The sequence below is a fragment of the Mus musculus genome, chromosome 9 (assembly GCF_000001635.26).
Source record: "Mus musculus strain C57BL/6J chromosome 9, GRCm38.p6 C57BL/6J".
Taxonomy (NCBI): domain Eukaryota; kingdom Metazoa; phylum Chordata; class Mammalia; order Rodentia; family Muridae; genus Mus; species Mus musculus.
Window position 1 is genome coordinate 86571941 of NC_000075.6, and position 19567 is coordinate 86591507.

The window sequence follows — 19567 nt, forward strand, 5'->3', positions numbered from 1 at the left end:
CCCCGCCCTATGCGCCAAGCCCCGCCCCCCAGCCGTCCGCGCGCTGCTCGCGCCCGCGGAACTGCGGCTGCGGTTCGGAGCGGGTTCGGGGCTGCTTGGCTTGAGTGATCTGAAAGGGTGAGGCTAAGGCGGCTAAGGCGGGCCGAAGGTTAGCTCCCGGGGTGGACAGCTGCGCCTTTCAGCCTGGGCCTCAGGGTCCCGGGTCCCTAAAGAACGGGAGCGTTGACGTCCCTCCGACCACCGAGATCACCTCCCAGCCCAGCCCCTGCCAGGCGAGGTCAGCGTCATCCCCGCGGGTCTTCACCCGCTTAGCCCTAGGCGTCACTTTATTAAGTGGAAATGGCTGAGACCCCTCCTCCCAGCCCCTGGCTCTGCGGTGGCGTCCCTATGCACCTGCGCGAGATGCTGCACCCCACTGCGGTCCGGGGAGGCTGTCCTCCGAGGGGGCCTGCGGATGGGGGCTGGCGGCGGGGATGACCTAGAGCCCTCCCCTCCGCACTGCAGGCATCCTTCCTAGCTGCGCAGGCTTGAGATCCAAGTGGGATTCCCGGGCCGGTCCCTGGTTTTCCCGGGATTGAGGCTGACCAGGAATACAGGTGTTTGCAACCACCGGCCACGAAATCTGTCACCCGAGCACCTGTTGAAAGCGCAGACTCCAGAATGGCCGGCAAGGGTGGGAAGGAGAGACAAGGATTCTGGGGTTTGAGGGAGCATTTTAAAGGATGTTGTGCGTACTAGATTGGGGGGGGGGGGCTAGGAGAGAAATCTAAAGTGTATGGATGCGTGCCCGTAGCTCTCTACAAACAGCGGGACTGCCTCTTAGAAAAGGGACCTTGGGAAAATTTCCTGGACACCAGTCGTCATTTACAACCCCATTATTTCTGGGCCTTTTCCAGGTTTCCAAGCCGGCTGATTTGGAGACATGTCAGGGTCAGTAAAAGAAAGCCTTCAGCTTCAGCTGCTGGAGATGGAAATGCTGTTTTCTATGTTTCCTAATCAAGGAGAAGTAAAACTCGAAGATGTAAACGCCCTAACAAACATAAAGAGGTATCTGGAAGGCACCAGGGAGGCGCTCCCACCCAACATCGAATTTGTCATCACGCTCCAAATTGAGGAGCCCAAGGTGGGTGCTTTCATTGGTCCTAAGTGTTTCTGGGTGCCTATCGTGTTTTGCTTTTAATGTGTATGCGTGTTTCCCCCTCATGTATGTCTGTTCATCATGTGCATGCAGTGCCCCCTGGAGGCCAGAACTGCATGTGGGAACCTAGAATTGGACCCTGATCCTCTGGAAGAGCAGCCAGTGCTCTTAATGGCATAGCCCCAGGTATCCACTTGTTAACTGGAAAACCCAAAGCATGAGCTTCCTGTCCAGGTAACAAATAGACAATTTCAAATCCCAGGATGCGTTTGGAAGGAAAATGTACCAAACATGAGATGGTCCATAAATTCAGACAGACTTTAATGAAGTTAATGAGTGTTTAGGATTTCATCGGTTTTCAATGACACTGAATGTGCATAGTAACTACACATACAAAACCTAAATGTTAAATATAAACTTACCTCCTTGCTCTGGACCCTTTAGTCCTAGGAACATTAGCAGAGCAGGTACCATGTGGACTGGACATTTAGAAGAATGTTTTCGCTCTCCCCTACGAAGCCTTCAGTTGTCCTTCCCTCAGACCATTTTATCTCCTTAATTACACACTTCAGTGGAACCTTGAACTTCTCCCACAGTAGATTCTGCCTCTCAAATTGAAATGAAATTCTTGCTATGTGTGAGCATGGTCTCCCTCAGGAAGCTCCGGTCTGAGGCAGGAATCTTGTCTGACTTCATCACTTCCTGTTCCAGCACAGGACACCCAGCACACGTCGCTGGTCGGCGGTGGTTAGGAAAGCTGACTGCATACGTTGTTCAGTGGCAGGCAGGCCCTTGAGAGTCTCCATGACTGTTCCTATCGTAATCGTGCAGTTGCCATGATAAACTAGCTCGTGTGATTTCTCAGTATTTAAATCTATGTCGTTTTTATTTTAAGGTGACCATTGATTTGCAAGTAACCATGCCTCACAACTACCCATACGTGGCTCTGCAGCTGTTTGGACGGTCACCTGAGCTTGACAGACAACAGCAGCTGCTGCTTAACCAAGCTCTCAGTGCTTATCTCGGGACTTTCGACCCAGGTGAGTTGTGTGTCTGTGCAGCCATCCAGTGGCTGCAGGACAACAGCGCATCCTACTTCCTCACCAGAAAGCTGTCGGACGAGCCATCCGTACAGGCGAAGCCAGTCAAGAACACATTCCTCCGCATGTGGATCTATAGCCACCACATATATCAGCAGGACCTGAGGAAAAAGATCTTGGAAGTGGGAAAAAGGTTAGATGTGACTGGATTTTGCATGACAGGAAAGCCTGGTATAATCTGTGTGGAGGGCTTCAAGAATCACTGTGAGGAATTCTGGCACACAATCAGATACCCCAATTGGAAACACATTTCCTGCAAGCATGCAGAAAGTGTGGAGACAGAGGGGGACGGTGAAGACCTGCGCCTCTTCCATTCGTTTGAGGAATTACTCCTTGAGGCCCATGGTGACTATGGATTGCGGAATGATTATCACATGAACCTGGGCCAATTCCTGGAGTTTCTGAGAAAACACAAGAGTGAGCATGTTTTTCAGATATTATTTGGTATTGAAAGCAAAAGCTCAGAGTCCTAGAACCCTATTAAGATGTCTACGCTTGTAACCGCATTAAGTATTTATGTTACTAAGACCAAAATAAAAAGGCTAATGACAATATAGAATTCTGGGTGAAAAACCTAGCTCTAGAATTTCCTGACTGCTGATGCTAATAGGCCCTTTAACTTTGTACCAGTGTAACTGTGATGCTGTTTCCAGGTTGCTGTGTAAAGTCACACTTGATTACCATTTCATTATAAATCAATAAAATGATATATTTAACCAGAGCAACTTGTCTCAAGTCCAAAACCAGGCTGGAGAGGTGGCTCAGAAGCTAAGAGCACCACTGGCTGCTCTTGCAGAGGACCTGCACAGCAGCTCGCTGCCATCTGTAACTCTAGTTCCAGTGGAATCCATGCCCTCTTCTGGATTCTTCAGGTACCAGGTTCATATGCGCTGCACAGACATGTGCAGGGAAAACACCCATACCCACACACAATAAATAAATGAATAAAGCAAGTCCCGAGCCCCACATTAATGTCTCATACCAGACTGCAGATACAAATTCATAAATTTAAGACATCTGTTTCATGACGCTGGCACATACGTGGCATACCCCCTCATCACTGGAAATGAATTCTAAACAACAGATAAACTCAGCATAGAGAGTGCCTGCTTACTACATTTCTTATTTTAAAACCCCAATTTGAAGTGTTTTAGTAAAACTAGATTCTAACAGCAACGGCAGATTAAAGTCTCAGGAGTCGCCCACACTCTTGCACATACAGATTAACACATCTGTCTTTTTAGAAGAAGGCATGAAGCGGGGAAGAGCTCTGCTCTTCTCACTCTATCACTTGGTTAGACGCACCTCTGGCAGCAGAAGCAATATTCTTAGTTTAGTCATGTCCATGAAAAAAAAAAAAGCATGGCTTTGTTGCACCCCCACAGGTCTTGGTATTTTCCAACTGCTTCCCATGGGTCGGTACACACTGAAACTTAGCAAGAGCTGATGCTCACTGAGGAGGGCACACCAAAACCCGGCGGGGGTGGGGGGGTGGGGGAAGGGGAGGGGAGGGTCAAACTACATTTTCAGTGATGTCAGCACTGTCTACTTTCAAAGACTAAAGTCCCACCAGCCCTTATCAAAATGAGACTTCAATCATTTTAAAAACTAGTAAGGGGCAGGAACGATAGCTCAGTGATCAAGAACACCGGCTGCTCTTCCAGAAGACCTAGCTTCAGTTCCCAGTACCCAGAGAATGGCTCGCAACTGTCTGTATCGCCAATTCAACTCCAGGGTATCAGATGCCCTCTTTGGCCTCTGAGGACACCTGGCACACACGTGGTACACAGACATGCATCCAGAGTAAACACTCATTGTCTTAGTTAGGGTTTTACTGCTGTCAACAGACACCATGACCAAGGCAAGTCTTAATAAAACAACATTTAATTGGGGCTGGCTTACAGATTCAGAGGTTCAGTCCATTATCATCAAGGTGGGAGCATGGCAGAATCCAGGCAGGCATGGCGCAGGCAGAGCTGAGAGTTCTATGTCTTCATCCAAAGGCTGCTAGTGGAAGACTGACTTCCAGGCAACTAGAGTGAGGATCTTATGCCCACACCCACAGTGACACACCCATTCCAACAAGGCCACACCTCCAGATGGTGCCACTCCCTGGTCCAAGGATATACAAACCATCACACTCATATACCTAAGAAATTGTGAAGATCCTTAGCAAAGGAGCTTTTGCCGATCATTTTGTTGCTAAGAACCTAGCCTAAGAATCTCAGGACCTCTCCGATGTGCCAACGGCACCTTCCTTCTCTCTGGTCTCAACCATCGCACCCCTTCCCTGAGGAGACCTGTATTCTCCTGCTAGGTCTCAGAGGGATGACTCAGTCCCTTCAGGATGCCAAACTATGCAGGCAGGACTTAGTGACACACAGAGAAATACCCTGGTACCCATGAAACATCACTGGCTACCAATGTTGTGTGCATTGAGAAACTCCTGCCGAGCCAGTACAAGCCAGTACTGTCACACCAGCTGTCTAGGGTGGAAACACACAGCCTTGATTAGGGAGAGGACTCAAAGGCCTCATCAGACCCCCGAGTGGCCCATGGGGCTGTGGAGCTGACCCCCCTGTGTAGCTCAGCATGAGTCTTCTAGGGCACAAATGAGTCTGTGAAAGCTCTGGCTCTGGCCAGTCTGGAAAGACTTTTGCTCCTCAGCTCATGTTTCAATCCCTTTTTATGCAGATGGAACTCAAGCTGGGGCCTCCACACCTCACCCTACATACAAGCGGAAGGAAGAAGACTTTACACCATCAAATACTCTCCATGTTTGCCTAGACTGAAAACAATATAGCATACGAATCACCTTCATGTATAGCTCCTTAAACTAACATTAAACCAGCACTCACAATTGTTAGCCCCTATTGAATCCCATTAACCCTTTGTCCTTTGAAATGAAACTATGTGCTATAGACAGTTAATCCTTAGAGGATTTTCCTAGATTGTTAGTAGAAATGGCTTCTCAAATAGAAAAGGCTTAGGGACTAAACTATGGAACGAAACTGGAGCATTACATCATTGAATGAGCAGAGTGCATTCGAGTCTTAAATCTACGAACTCATGGCTGCCTCTGGAGTTCTTTCAAAGAATTCTGCTTTAACATACCCAGGACTAGCACTGAACAAAACTTTTAAGTGTATTTCTATAGACAGTTGTTAAAGAGGTTCAGATTTTTAAAACATCTCCTTGCATGTGTATATACATACCTACCTTCATGCATACATACGCATGACTTCATTCAAAGCTCAGCACTGTATCCCCAACATACTACTGCTGCTTGTGTTTGCCCATCCCGACAAGAACACACACCACCCTCCCCAGTGCATACATGGCTTTGGGTAAGGGCCCCCTTCTCCTACATGGTTCAGAGGAAGTAAGTGGGAAAAGCCAGCCCCAGGTAGAACCACTCTAGAGTTCCTGCTACGAGGAGCATGAACGAGCCAACAGTCCCCCGAATGCCCAGCTCCTCAGTGCCTCCTCTAGGCTTCTGACCAATTCCCTTGGCTCATGAAGGTGTGTGGACCTGCCTGGCCTTAGGGGAATGAGCTGAGGTGGAAGACAGAGTTGGACAAAAGCCAAAACGCTGATGATCACAGGCCTTGTCACTCTCACAATACTAGAGACTACTTTCTCTCTTTAACTCTCTGTGCTTCCTCGGACACATTGGGTAGGATTAGCTTTCACTGTCTACAGTGGAAGCCTACCACCATTAACAGCCAAACCTCGAGGCAAGGTGGCTATTAATTCTCCTCGGTGTAAGAACAGTTTAGATGTATAGAGTTCAGAGCGGTGTTAAAGACTTAGCTGTACGCTGGCAGATGTATCAATAGGTGATTAGATCATGATGGTGCTAAACGTCATCAGACAACTAATATATCTATTAGTTCTGATTGACTGAGCTGTTAGTGAAGAAGTGGCTAATGAGGATGTGCTCTTTTGATTGATTGGGGGTTTTTGGTTTTGTTTTGTTTTGAGATAGGGTTTCTCTGTGTAGCTCTGGCTATCCTGAAGGTGACTCTGTAAACCAGGCTGGACTTGAATTCAGAGATCTGCCTGCCTCTCTGCCTCTGAGTGCTGCAATTAGCAGTTTTGGATCATTTTAAGATAGGATCTCATTGTGTGGCACAGGCCAGCCTTGAATTCAGGTGTGCTGTGGTTACCAGGACACAGTGCCTTTGAAGAACATATCCTGGCCTCAAACCTTTTGTCTGCCCCCTGACAGAATGAGCTGCCTCTTCCGGCGCGTGCTCCTGCAATCACAGTGGTTTCTCTCCCCATAGTCCCGCAGTGAGGAGAGCAGTCCAGGGGCCCTGGGCTGACTCCCTTGAAACTGTGAGCCAAGGAAGCATTTCTTTTTACACTGATTTGCTTCACATTTTTATCACAGTGATTGAAGTAGACTAACAAGAGAGACTTTCCTATCTCTGTGAGACACTTCTCTTGGCTCCTGTCGCAGCACTGCTACTGTCCCTGTCAAGCTGTTCTCTGATCATGTTCTAAGCTGGGCTGTGCTCAGTGGATAAGCACTCCCAAAGCAGTCATCTTTCTCAGTGAGCAGCCATGCTGCCTGGTTGTTAATTTTCAGACATCAATTCATGTCACCAGGCTCTGCAAAAATTCCTATACACCAAACTAGTCTCTTCACACTGGGTCAGCTTGAACTGGAAATAAATTGCACCGGTCTCCCATTAACTACTGCAGAATGCTGACATTAAGCCATCTGGGGCTTTGGTTTGGGGATTCTGTATTTGTCTGTCTGTCTGTCTTGCAGTACTGGTTGGGGATTGCATCCAGGGCCTTGTGCATGCTAGACTATCAGTAAGTTACAACCCCAGCTCCCATCTGGGTAATTTCGAATGACCAGCCTTTGAAGTTATTGATCTACTAATTGATGTTAAGCCTCCAATGAATCTTTATTCCACATATTTCAGTTTTGAAATCTAGAATGTATATTTCCTTTAAAACAGTAGTTTTATTACTTTGTATATTTGTTCATATTCCCCCTCCTCCTCCAACTCCTCCTAGATCCACCACCTGCCCACCCCACTCAAGCCCAACTCTGTTGCCCAAACACTCTTCGGTGTAGAGCCTGCTCTGAAAAATGGCCGACCTAGCCGGGCACAGTTAAAGAAAACTGTCTCCTCCTCTCTCAGCAGCCATCATATGCCAACAGCTCCTCCTCTGAGGGTGGACTCCAGAGCCACCCTCCAGCATGCTGGACCACTGAATTCTTTATACTCTATGTTTATGATAAATCTACGTTTTGTCTTGCAGGGCAGATTTGCCACTCTGGCAAGCACTTTGTCCCTGCTCAGTAAAGCATCACACCTTCATGCGAACTTTTTTTTTCTCAAAGAGAAAGAAATGTTTTCTCCTAATCGTGAGTACGCCATGCCATTTCTTATGGAGTTGGGCAGGGAGGCTGTGAAACTTCAGTGGGATTTACAGTGGGTCAGGGCTGGGTTACAGCTTAAGCTGGTCCAGGCTCTGCTTATAAAAGCAGAATTCATCTCGCGTGTTACTGGAGTGGCCTTCCATTTTCTACATATGCTAGAATGCATTTACTCACTTCCTTGTGAAGTTCAAACAAAAACTGGGTTTGTGGCAGCGTCCATGCTACATGTTCATCTTATCTACTTCCTCTTGCAGCCCTGGGCCAGAGAGAGGAAGAAAAAAGAAAGAAGGAAACAGAGCCCGCGCCTCCTGTGCTGCAGCCCTGTGGCTGAGTGACGGGCAGCAGAACGCGAGGAGAAGCCCTCCCTCCCGGCGCCCAGTATGCTCCATGTTTTCTTGTCCCTTTGGTTACTTTGGGAGCCACAAGATCAAGACAGCAGCACTAAGAAATGAAATGGAGGGCTAGAGAGAGATGGCTCGGTGGTTCAGAGCGCTTGGCTGCTCTTCCAGAAGACTGGAATTCAATTCAGCACCCACATGGCAGCTCCTAACTGTAGGTAACTTCTGGTCCAGGGGAGACAACTCCTTCATACGGATATGCATGCAGGCAAAACACCAATGTACAAAAAATTAAGATACATTTAAAAATTGTTTTAAATTTAAAAAAACTGTAATGGCTCTGTCTCCTGAGAGCGTTGAGTATAAACTAGCAGTGTGCTTCTACAATGTGACTCTTCCAGTTAGCATCGCCTTTCGCACATGGGATTGTACTGAATGGATGGATGGTTTCTAGGGTGAAATAACTTTCTATTAAGGAACTCCAAGGAAGAGTTACCGTCTCACTCTGGGTGTGATGACACACACTGGTGGGTGGATGAAGCAGCAGGCAATAGGTGCATGAGAAAAAGGCCAGCCTGGGGCTGATCTGAACTGACTAAAATATCAGTGGAGTGGAGTACTGCCTTTGAAAGATTTTTGGTATCAACTTGACCAAACACTTCAATAATTTTTGTATTAATTATATTTTGAAATAACATTTTAGATATATTGGTTCAATTTATTATCAACATGAATTCTCCTTTTCTAATGAAGCTCCTAGAAAACTTAAGAATGCACTTGGCACGCTGCTGGCTAGTCTACAGTAGACTAGCGAAAGGAGAGAGGATGAAGACAGGCAAGCAGGGACTTGGACCCCGTCCCCTGTGCTTATGAGCTCTGTGGGCTTGGCAAGTGACTTATAGTATCGACCTCATGAGGCAACCACCAGGATACCATGAATGAAAGAATGGACTGCAATGCATGATGAACAGGGAGTGACTGTCTAATGCCTGCTGGGACATCTTTCCCTAAGAATAAGAAGAGGTCACTCGTAGTATCCGACACATATGCTTACATATATATTAAATGAAGTCCACACTGGAATAAGCAATTATTAGAATATTTTAAAACTTTATAATACCTTGGTAGTGTAGACATGGCTCACAAGGTAAACGTACTTGCTGCTCTTCCAGAGGATTCGTATTCAGTTCCCAGCACCCACATTGGGGGGTTTACAACCACCTGTACTTCTAGCTCCAGGGGATCTGACACCCTCTTCCGACCTCTGTGGGCACCAGAGAAAACCAGGGCAAAAAAAGCACATGCAGACACACATACACATAAAATTTAAAAACAAAACAAAAAAATTATTTAAAAATATTAATAGCTTTTCATATGATCTCCTAAAACTCAACACTATCGTTATCAAGTGCAGCGATGATATTTTAAGAAAAAAATGACATTTACGGTATTATTCATATTCTCTAGGCTTTAATAAATCTTTTGCATAGGTAAATACATTCATTTACAACTACCTGACAACATGGAAACATACAAGAAAAGATAGAAATTCTGAATCTTTCTCAAATAACTACACTGAAGAAACCGTTAGTCACAAGTTGTCATTAGGAAGTCTGTACCCTTTTAGCTCACACCTGAAAGCTTCTGCACCCTCACCTTCAAGGAGCTCACTGTACAGAGCTGCCCGCCGCAAACCCACACAGGCTTTAAAGCAACTTCAAAGTCAGGAGTCTCTAGATACACAGAATGTTCTTGAACCTGAGCTTAGGAGTTAAGGCTGTTTCTAGTCATGCCATTATCAACGTGTCCAGTAAATTAATACCACCTGGGAAAGGCTTGGTTTTTTTTTCTCAGAGAATGGTTTTGGTAATTAACATATTTTAATATCTGATAGAAAGGTAGGCATTAGAGATGTATTTACTCATGCCATGAGCTCTCAGTCCTCCGAACTAAGCACAGGGACATTAGAGCAGGTGATCTTCATGGAGCCTGAGCTTGTCTGGGAACCACTGTCTGGCATCTGACTCCCTTGTCTCAGAGGTGGGTTCCCAGGGCCCCGTCTCAAGGACCCTCCTGCAGCCCTTCTCACTGCCCAGGCTACACTAACAAAAACACCCGAGTATCTCAGCAGGGCCAGGGGTTGCTCAGAGATGAGAAAGGGTGTTTCTATGGAGTGTTTGGGAACGAGAGCTCTACTCTATGGGATATAACATAACAACGACAGAAGACGCTGATGAGCTAAGGCTACGCAGGGTACTGTAAACAGCAGTGAGCTTTCTCAGAGGTGTTGAGTCAGGTGTACAAAGAGAACAAAGCTAACGGAGGCCTGGAATAAAAGTCCTGAGAAGATTTTTCTCTAGGCAACAAAGTAGTGCTTCTGTTTAGTAAAAGTTCAGCTATACCCAAGTTTGTGTTTATCTTTTCTGTTTAAGAGATTTTAGCAAAATAGTCAAGAAAGAACTGTAGGCATTAAATGTAATCAAGTTATGCTATATTAATTTATTACTAGTGTGGGTCTTCCATTAGCTTCCTACATATCAGTGAGGACTTTCTCAGCAGCAGGTACAGTAGCTTTTAAACAGAATTCATAAAGAGAATAATCACAAGAGAAAACATAAATATCCACAGTAAGTGAAACAAAACCGTCTGGTGTGAAATTTATCCTAATTTATCCTAATAGACTCCCATGAGTTTGTTATTAAACTAAAATCACCTTATTCTAAGCACACTATGAATCATCATAAAAGATTCTGACCCTTAAAGATCATGAAAACTTCAAGATTTTACTAATAAAGTTAAAAATCCTAGCTGTTGCGTTACTGGTTGACTTTGGTCTGTATTTTCTGGACTTCTGCAGGCCACGGATAACAATCAGGTAGGATCTGGTCATAATTAGTGCTGTACATCTGGGAGGAGACAAATTCTTCTTTGTTTTGGGGTTCAGGATAAACAGTGGCCATCTTTTCTTTGTATGCATCTTGCACAATCTAAAAATAAGGAAGGCAAGTCATTATTGTCATAATGAGAAGGTGATATTGAACACAAATCAAATTTTTATCCAGTTCCAAAGTTAATTTATAATTTGTACTAGAGAAAAAGCCACACACATGAGCAAAGAAAATGAAAATGCAGCTATGAATCAGATGTAGCAAGAGGAAGGGACACTAGCGACCGGGAATGCTCGGGAGTAGAGACTTCCGTGTGAACATTGTCACTTTTCTCAGAGACGACAGTCTTCAAAGTCTTAACAGGCCTGAGCTGATCAACTTGGACTGCGAGCTCTCTTCCATCTTCCAGACTCAGTAACGAAGTGTCCTCTGCCCTCACTTTCCTTCCCGTATTCAGATTCCTGCAACTGCAGCCATGCCTTCTGCTCCACCATCAACACAAGCACAGAGCAACCAGCTCTTTCTATCTCTCTAGTCATTCCTGTGTGTCCGTCACCTCCGACTCCATGGGAGAATTAGACATCTGGATGCTCCCAGGTACCTCACACCTGCAACCCCTTAGAGCAGCATCCTTCCTGACACTGGCTCTTCATCCCGAGTCCTCGGTTTCTGTGCAGGCAACAGCATAGTATTCTAAGTGGTACAGACTGCAATCCAGTCCTCTTCCCTCCACTGCCCCTTGCCTTCTTACTTTCTCCTCTATGTGTTAATTTGTTTTCATTTATATTGTCAAAATAAGCTTAATATAGTATGCTGTTCAGTTCATAAGTAATGAAAACTAAAAACTGGCTGGTACAGATTGGGATAAAATATCAGGATGTTTTTTCCAAAGTACTGATTTTGAAGACTGTACCTTAAATCAACAAGACAAACATCAACATGTGAATCTTAAATGGTGCCATTTCGATAATCTTGGAATAGTGTAAATTACTGATATTTAAAGCAGGAAGTTGAGTCTGCAAGAAGACCTGTCTGCCTGCCTTTTAACTGGTGAAACTGTACAGGCACTACTGACCCCTTGTGGCCAGAGGCTGCAAATGCCAACAGCAGACTCCTGGCCAACACAAAATGCCTAAGAGCAGAGAGCCTGACCAACCACAGTTTAACCAAAGCTGTTAGGGGTCAAGCTTGTGTTCCCCCACATATAGTCATATATGCTGGTGCCCTCACCAGTAGTACTTCAGAAGTTAAAATACGGCTTTTAGGATGGCCCTAATCCACGTCACATCTGAACAGCCAAAACACCAAGGACAAGAGGGCATATACAGAGAAAAAGTCTAAGGACACAGAAAGCAGCCCCAAGCCAAGGACACAGTTCTACCCGAGTAGAAGACAGTTACTGACAGCTTGACCTTGGTGTACAGAAGCCACAAAATTAAAAAAAAACAAAAACAAAAAAAAACTGTTTCATTGAAACCACCCAGAAAGAGGTCCTTGGCTACGGCAACTGTGACAGATTAACACTACAAGAGCATTAAAAGGCACAAGCAAGACACAGTTCAGCTGCGTTAGACACAGTTCTCTGCCTGCTGTTGCACATCTGTCCCTGTTGCTGTCTGCCCTGTGTTAGGCTTGAACGTCGTTCCCTACCTTCACGATCAGCTTTAAAGCCCACCCTCCTCCCCCTGGTAAAGAAGAGGAAAAAGCACCCTCCCTAGAACCTGAAATACCTGTGTGGAGGTTTGAATGAAAAGAGCCCCGCAGGCTGCTCATATGTTTAAATACTCAGTCTCAAGTTGGTATGGCTGTTTGGGAGGATTAAGAAATACAGCGTTGTTACAGGAGAAGGTCCTGTCTGGGAGGCTTTGACTTTTCAAAAGACTTTGTGTCCTCCTTGTAAGTCAAGATGTTCCTGTCACCATGGACTCTAACCCTCTGAAACCATAAGGCCAGTTAAACTTTCTTTTATAAATTGCCTTGGTCATGGTGTTTAGTCACAGAAGAAAAACTAAAGCGACCAATACACTATAGTAAATACTTTAGTAACTTTCTTTACAAACGACTTAGTCAGGGACTGACCACATCTTCTTGATAAAGATGCAGACAAGGTCAAGACCTCCTGTGCTGTTAGCTTTATGTCAACTTGACACAAGCTAGAGTCATCTGAGAGGAGGGAGCCTCAATTGACAAAATGTCTCCATAAGATCCAGCTGTAGGGAAACCTGTAAGGCATTTTCTTAATTCACTAATTAAGTGATGGGGGAGGCCCAGTTCGTTGTGGATAGTGTCATCCCTGGGCAGGTGGTACTGGGCTCTCAGTAAGAAAGCAGGTAGAAGCCGGGCAGTGGTGGTGCACACCTTTAATCCCAGAACTTGGAAGGCAGAGGCAGGCAGATTTCTGAGTTTGAGGCTAGCCTGGTCTACAGAGTGAGTTCCAGGACAGCCAGGACTATACAGAGAAACCCTGTCTCTAGAAAGCAGGCAGAGCAAGCCATGAGGAACAAGTCAGTAAGCATCAGCCCTCCATGGCCTCTGCATCACTCTTGCCTACAGGTTCCTGCCTCAGTTTCCCCCAAAGGACTGTGACTTGGGATATGTAAACCAAATAAATAAACCCTTTCCTCCCCAAGTTGGTTTGGTCATGGTCTTCCTTCACAGCAATAGTAATTCTAACTAAGGGGCTTCCTGTCTCTATGTTTATATGTGAGCCTGTGTCTATAGCTATAAAGCCTATTTTATAACCTCATGAAAACAGCCTCATGCTAGAGAAGGGGATCAGCAGTTAAGAGAATGCACAGCCCTTCCCCAGGATTTGAGTTCAGTTCCCAGCACCAGTGTCAGATGGCTCACGACCCCTGGTAAATCAGATTCCCATAAGCACCAGCACTGAAGTGAACATACACAGGTACTCAATTTAAAAAGTAAATATAAAAATAAATCTTAAAAGAAAAAACAAACCCCAGTATGAAGACAGAAAGTGCAAAGAAACAGGACACAGCTGAAGAAAGCCCCATGAGGCTGATGGCTCCTCAGAGCGGTGAGCACTCGCCCACCCCAGCAGCCCCTCAGGGCTGTAGCGAGTCAGGGATCCGCGGCTCAGGGATCCACGGCTCAGCTGCCTGCCCTCTGAGTTATGACTGGGACAGTGGACCGTTTCCTTTTCCCTTTTTCTATCTCGTTATAAACAGGCTCTGACACTCAGGGCAAGAGGTTCTCAACCTGTGGGTCAAGCCACTGGAAACCCACACTTGTGATGGTCTTAGGAACCGAGCGAAACACTGCTCATCTACAACACTACAGTTAAGAAGTATCAACAAGCCGGGTGTGGTGGCGTACGCTTATAAGCACTTGGGAGGCAGAGGCAGGCAGATTTCTGAGTTTGAGGCCAGGCTGGTCTACAGAGTGAGTTCCAGGACAGCCAGAGCTACACAGAGAAACCCTGCCAAAAAAAAAAGTAGCAACAAAAATAATCTTATGGTTGGGGTCACAACAACATGAGGAACTGTATTAAAGGGTAGCAGCATTGGGCAGGTTGAGAACCACTGATCTGCTCTAGTACATGCTTGATCACACTGCCCCCCCTTTCTGCACCCCTAGCCTAGAAGGCACAGACCCCTCCCAACCCTCACCCAGCACCCTCCTCCCAGGGGCCATTCAGATTCCCCACCCAGCTGTCTTTCCTCCAAACCCAAGCAAGTCCTTGAGTCTCTTAGGATTCAGAGTGAATTTTTTTTTCTACAGGATTAAGAACTTGCCCAAGGGGCCCTGAGTCCCCTGACACTGTCTCCTTCATCCTCAGTCTATCAGAGTCAGGGATGTGGCAGGAGGGGCCAGGTGTAAATTTCTCTCTAGCCAGGCTATGAAAACTACATAAACAGCTCTATAGAACAACTGCAATGCTGTGAACTGTGGGAAGCCTGACTAAAAGGAATGAAGTAAATCACAGGAGGAAAATGGACAAAAATGGACAACGCATCCCCGGGTTTCCATCTTCTGAGGATAAAATGCAGCTCCCCAGTAGCCCCCGTCACTGTGCCTGGTTTACCCAAGTCCTAGCAGATGAACAGACGTGCCAAGCAAGCACGGAAAATAGGAAAGACACACATTTAGCAAAAGAAGGAAGGGAGGAAGTAACGAGGCTTGCACTGTCTCACCTTTACTGCAATTTTCAACGAAACGCCTCGAATGGTATTCAAAGGAGGATAGAGCCGGCCTTCTTGCAGGTGTTTATCTGACACTTGCTGAGATATGACCTTAAGAAGAGAAAATGAATAAAAGTGTTTATACCTCACATGATTCAGGGTGGCAATCAGACGGAAAACTAAAGCGATGGCCGCATACAGAAACTAGGACATGAAAATGCCTGTCTAGTATCATGGCCCTTTAGCAACAGAAATGCTGAGTCATGGCAATCACTGGAGTCACACCAAGAGACACAGAGAAGAGAATCCAGGTATCTTTTTGGTGGCATGCCTTCCCACCGAACAGTTAAATACTGGACATTTCCTGGAGAACCGGTGAAAATAAAGGGGGATAAAGAAGTCATGGGAACAGAGGAGGGTGGGACAGACCTGCTGGCACCCTCCACTCAAAACCCACACAGGGAGTCCAGCAGCGCGAGACAGCCTGCTCAGTCACACTCCCTAAGGACTCACATCTTACTCAGATGCTTGATAGCTGCTTACCCAACCAATCTCCCCATCAGCTTAGCGCTCCCTATGTTACTCCCTAGCTCTGGACAGTTAACCAATAGGCCTAGATCGCACATAACGGAGCCTCCAACAGAACGGCTGGGCAGAGAGGAAACAGGAAACCTTCACTGGTGTGATGGTTGATATATTCTTGGGCCAGGGAGTGGCACCATCTGGAGGTGTGGCCTTGTTGGAATAGGTGTGACCTGGTTGGAGTAGGTGTGTCACTGTGGGTGTGGGCATAAGATCCTCACCCTAGTTGCCTGGAAGTCAGTCTTCCACTGGCAGCCTTTGGATGAAGACATAGAACTCTCAGCTCTGCCTGTGCCATGACTGCCTGGATACTGCCATGCTCCCACCTTGATGATAATGGACTGAACCTCTGAACCTGTAAGCCAGCCCCAAGTAAATGCTGTTTTTTATAAGACTTGCCTTGGTCATGGTGTCTGTTCACAGCAGTAAAACCCTAAGACAACTGGGGACACTGTGAGCAACCAAATTGTCAGCCAGTTTCTGTCTGATATTCATATTCATTCTCTCTCTCTCTCTCTCTCTCTCTCTCTCTCTCTCTCTCTCTCTCCTTCTCTCTCTCCAAACCTGGGGCTTTGTGCATACTATTCTCCCACTGAGCTACATACCCAGCTCTATCAGTATTTTAAATATTCTTTAATTGTATTTATTTATTCATTCATTCATTATTTATCAAGGTCACTATTATAAACACACGGGGAAAAAACAAGAAATAGAAATATTTGGGTGTGTCTTAACCGCTATGCATGTGACCTGGGGTCAGAAAACCTCCTAGAGACTGAGCTGTCATTCTCTTTGAGACAGGGGCTCACCAAGTAGCTCTGACTGGCCTGCAATTGGTTAGTTAAACCAGGCTGATGTTAAATTCAGAGATCCACCTGCCTCTGCCCCAGGTAGTTATTGTAAAGATATGTTAGGTACCATCAGCACACCAGTAAGACTGCACCAGCACAGGTCCTGCCAGGGAGATCTCTAGGTTAGTGAGGTAACAGCACAGAAGAGGAGGCACTGCAGGAAGAGGAGGCACTGCAGGAAGAGGAGGCACTGCAGGAAGAGGAGGCACTGCAGGAAGAGGAGGCACTGCAGGAAGAGGAGGCACTGCAGGAAGAGGAGGCACTGCAGGAAGCAGCCTAGTTTGCAGGGGAAATGAATCCTAATCAGGCCATAGTGACAGAGGCTAACAGGTGGGGTGAGCTTGACTGTGGGACTGAAAAGAAACTAGGAGACAGACAGACAGACAGACAGACACACAGGCACACACACACACAGAGGGGGGAAGGGAAGGGAAGGGAAGGGAAGGGAAGGGAAGGGAAGGGAAGGGAAGGGAAGGGAGAGAGATAGACACAGATGGGGGTGGGTGGGTGGGTGGAGACACACACACACACACACACACACACACACTCACTCACTCACTCACTCCCAACATCATGGAGACCCCCTTATGTGAACTGGAGACAAAGTGCCCTGAATCTGGAAGTAGAGAGCTTCTGGAGAGGAAAGAGAATGGCATGCTGTCAATGCCAAACACTGGCACTGTGGGTGGCTGAGAACTTCTGACCAGGGACATCCAGGCAGAGGCAAGGTAGAGAGAAGCATTAATCAACAGCACAACTAATTCTGGATTAATGCGACTTCGTTATATAAAAATGAGAGCCTAATATCGTGGTTTGAGTGAGTGTTAAGGTCCAGCTCACTGCTGCCTGTCTAGCCATTTGTGCTGTCACTAACGCTGTAAGGAAACGTTCTCATGTGCTGTTACTAGGAAGCTTCCTGTGCCCGAGTTGATCGCATATTCTGTAATGTTCTGTGCTCTGGTGTTCCTGGAAACCAATCACAATAGAAGTCAGTGTTCAGCTAGCCACAATAAGCTTAGACTCGAACCAAGTGCCAGACAGTACTTCCTGTACCTGTGTATGAGCTCTTACAGTTTTTGCTTTTATAAGCTGCCCCTGGACTAAATCCATAAGAAGTTATTTTGAATAAAACTTCCATTTTGAGTAGGGGTCAAGGTTTTATGTTCCCAAGACCTCTCTGGAAATTGACATCCTATTTGGCAGAATAAGACATGTATGTGGGTAACTGACATCTGGTTGGCAAGTTAAGACATGGATGTTAGACAACAAGGCAAGTCCCCTGCCAGAGTAGAATACCCCCAACCAATGGGAGCAAGATAAATGTACAAGACATGTTCCTAAAGAAATCCCCTATCCCTAAATCCCGAATGGTAAAATAACTTGGCCCAGATTGCTCATGGATTTCAAGGCTTAAAAGCTCTGTACTATCCTGGCTCATGGTCGCAACCGGTTCCCAAGTCTGGTCCAAGGCTCCATCTATCAGAACTGGCCAAATGCTCAATAAACTATTCCTGTCTGACTGAGACCGGTGTTCGTGTGGCTTATGAGGCAACTCCTGGACCTCCAACAATAAGAATGACGCCGACAGGATCAAATATTTGCAGGTTTGGTCCTCAGTTAAGAACTGTTTGGAATGACTGGGAAGTGGAGATTTGTTGGAGGAGGTGTGTCAATGGGAGTGGGCTTTGAGGTTTCTGTGTCTATATGTCTCTTTCTCTCCTCCCTCCCTTTCTCTCTCCTTCACCCTGTCTGTCTCTCGGCTCATCCTGCACCAAGCCTACCTACACACTGCCATGCCCCCACCATGATGCAATGGACTAACTCTGAAACTGTTAGCAAGCTCCCGAGTCTATGCTTTCTTTTATAGGAGTTGCCTTGGTCACGGTATCTTTTCACAGCAGCAGAACACTGACTAAGACACCTAGACTTAGAAACTATTGGTCATGATTATATAATAAATTCATTTAACTAATTAATTTCTTGCTTTTGTGACATGGTAATAAACATGAGCTTTCCTTTGCCCCAGAGAAAGTGATCAGGGTTCCAAACTCTAAACAAAGAGACATTAAATGTTTACTACTGAAGTGGGCATGCCATTCCCCAGAACAGAGAGGAGAAGACAACTACTCCTTACCAGAGCTCAGGTAGGAACAGTTCACAGGTTGTGTTGGTTTTCCTCATTTATGGATTTAAGGACTAGTGAGGAGTGTCAGGTAATTCCTGATCTACGGATGAGACAAGAACCGAGCTGGGTGTCCTGGTGCACACACCTTTAATTCCTACAGTCAGGAGTCAGAGGCAGACAACCTGCGTGAATTTGAAGCTAGCCTGGTCTGCACAGTGAGTTTCAGGCCATCCAGCTACACATTGAGACCCCGGCTCAACAACAGCACTAATAACCTGGGGCTGCAGAGCTGGCTCAGTGATTAAGAACACTCGCTGCTGCTGGAGATGGCCAGAGTCAGATCCCTAACACCCACACAGCAGCTTACATGTCTGCAACCCCTGGGTATCTGATGCACTCTTTTGGTCCACAAGCATAAGGCACATACTTATACACATGCAAGAAAAACACTCAAACACGGTGCGGGGCGGGGGTGGGATCTAAATCACTGAGAACATAGCTACTATCCCAAACAGGAGAGAAACAATGGAATTGTTAGCTCATCTAGTGACAAACAGCTGACACACTGTAAAAAGTAGAACTGTCAGGCTGATTTGCACACAATGGTGCGACTCTATGTTATCTTTACTCCAATTCATGTCTAAAATGAAAGTATTAGATAGACAGAACTTAGCCCTGTTGTGTTATGATGGAATTTTCAAACACTGGAAAGAGCAAAGGGTTCCTGCCCATGCCAAGTCAGTTGTACGTCAGCACACGTGCAACTCTGGTAGTCTGCTGCATACTGCGCAGCCAAGGACAGCAACTAGAGCTGCCCTGTCAGGTATTGCACACAGTCCCAAAGACTATTCCCAGCACCAGGGAAGTTAACAGTCTCACTCTTCATAATTAAAACAAAGATTCAGAACCAGAGGCTGGAAAGATGAGTTCTTTAAAGGCCACTGCATGACACAGCTCTGCAATCAGCACCAGGAGGTAGAGACAGGAGCATCACTGAAC

At 46.2% G+C, this 19567-nt stretch overlaps 2 protein-coding genes across 6 annotated transcripts in view; one reads left to right on the forward strand and one right to left on the reverse strand.

The window, feature by feature from the left end:
• The first annotated feature begins 47 nt into the window (after nt 1-47).
• Nucleotides 48-2959, forward strand: Rwdd2a (RWD domain containing 2A). 3 transcript variants are annotated; one of them, NM_001145969.1, is made up of 3 exons: nt 48-117; nt 897-1123; nt 2034-2959. In NM_001145969.1, the coding sequence occupies exons 2-3, from the start codon at nt 923-925 to the stop codon at nt 2709-2711; spliced, it is 879 nt and encodes a 292-aa protein (NP_001139441.1). In that variant the 5' UTR covers nt 48-117; nt 897-922; the 3' UTR covers nt 2712-2959. The 3 variants fall into 3 exon arrangements, with proteins under 3 accessions (NP_001139441.1, NP_081376.2, NP_001139440.1); NM_027100.2 differs by having other exon boundaries at nt 113-277; NM_001145968.1 differs by having other exon boundaries at nt 113-148.
• A 6463-nt stretch (nt 2960-9422) lies between these two features.
• Nucleotides 9423-19567, reverse strand: part of Me1 (malic enzyme 1, NADP(+)-dependent, cytosolic) — a 114552-nt gene continuing 104407 nt past the window's right edge. For 2 of the 3 annotated variants that reach the window (NM_008615.2, NM_001198933.1), the window contains exons 13-14: nt 15023-15121; nt 9423-10967 (exon numbers count right to left, since the gene is read on the reverse strand). In NM_008615.2, coding sequence (NP_032641.2) covers nt 10797-10967; nt 15023-15121 — 270 coding nt within the window. In that variant the 3' untranslated portion in view covers nt 9423-10796. The remainder of the gene's footprint in view (nt 10968-15022; nt 15122-19567) is intronic. The other variant, XM_011242666.2, reaches the window with a different exon arrangement.

Coding starts and splice junctions, on each gene's coding strand:
- Rwdd2a (NM_001145969.1), top strand. CDS start 923: ATGTCAGGGTCAGTAAAAGAAAGCCTTCAGCTTCAGCTGCTGGAGATG. Junction 1,124..2,033: donor TCCAAATTGAGGAGCCCAAG/GTGGGTGCTTTC, acceptor TTTTATTTTAAG/GTGACCATTGATTTGCAAGT.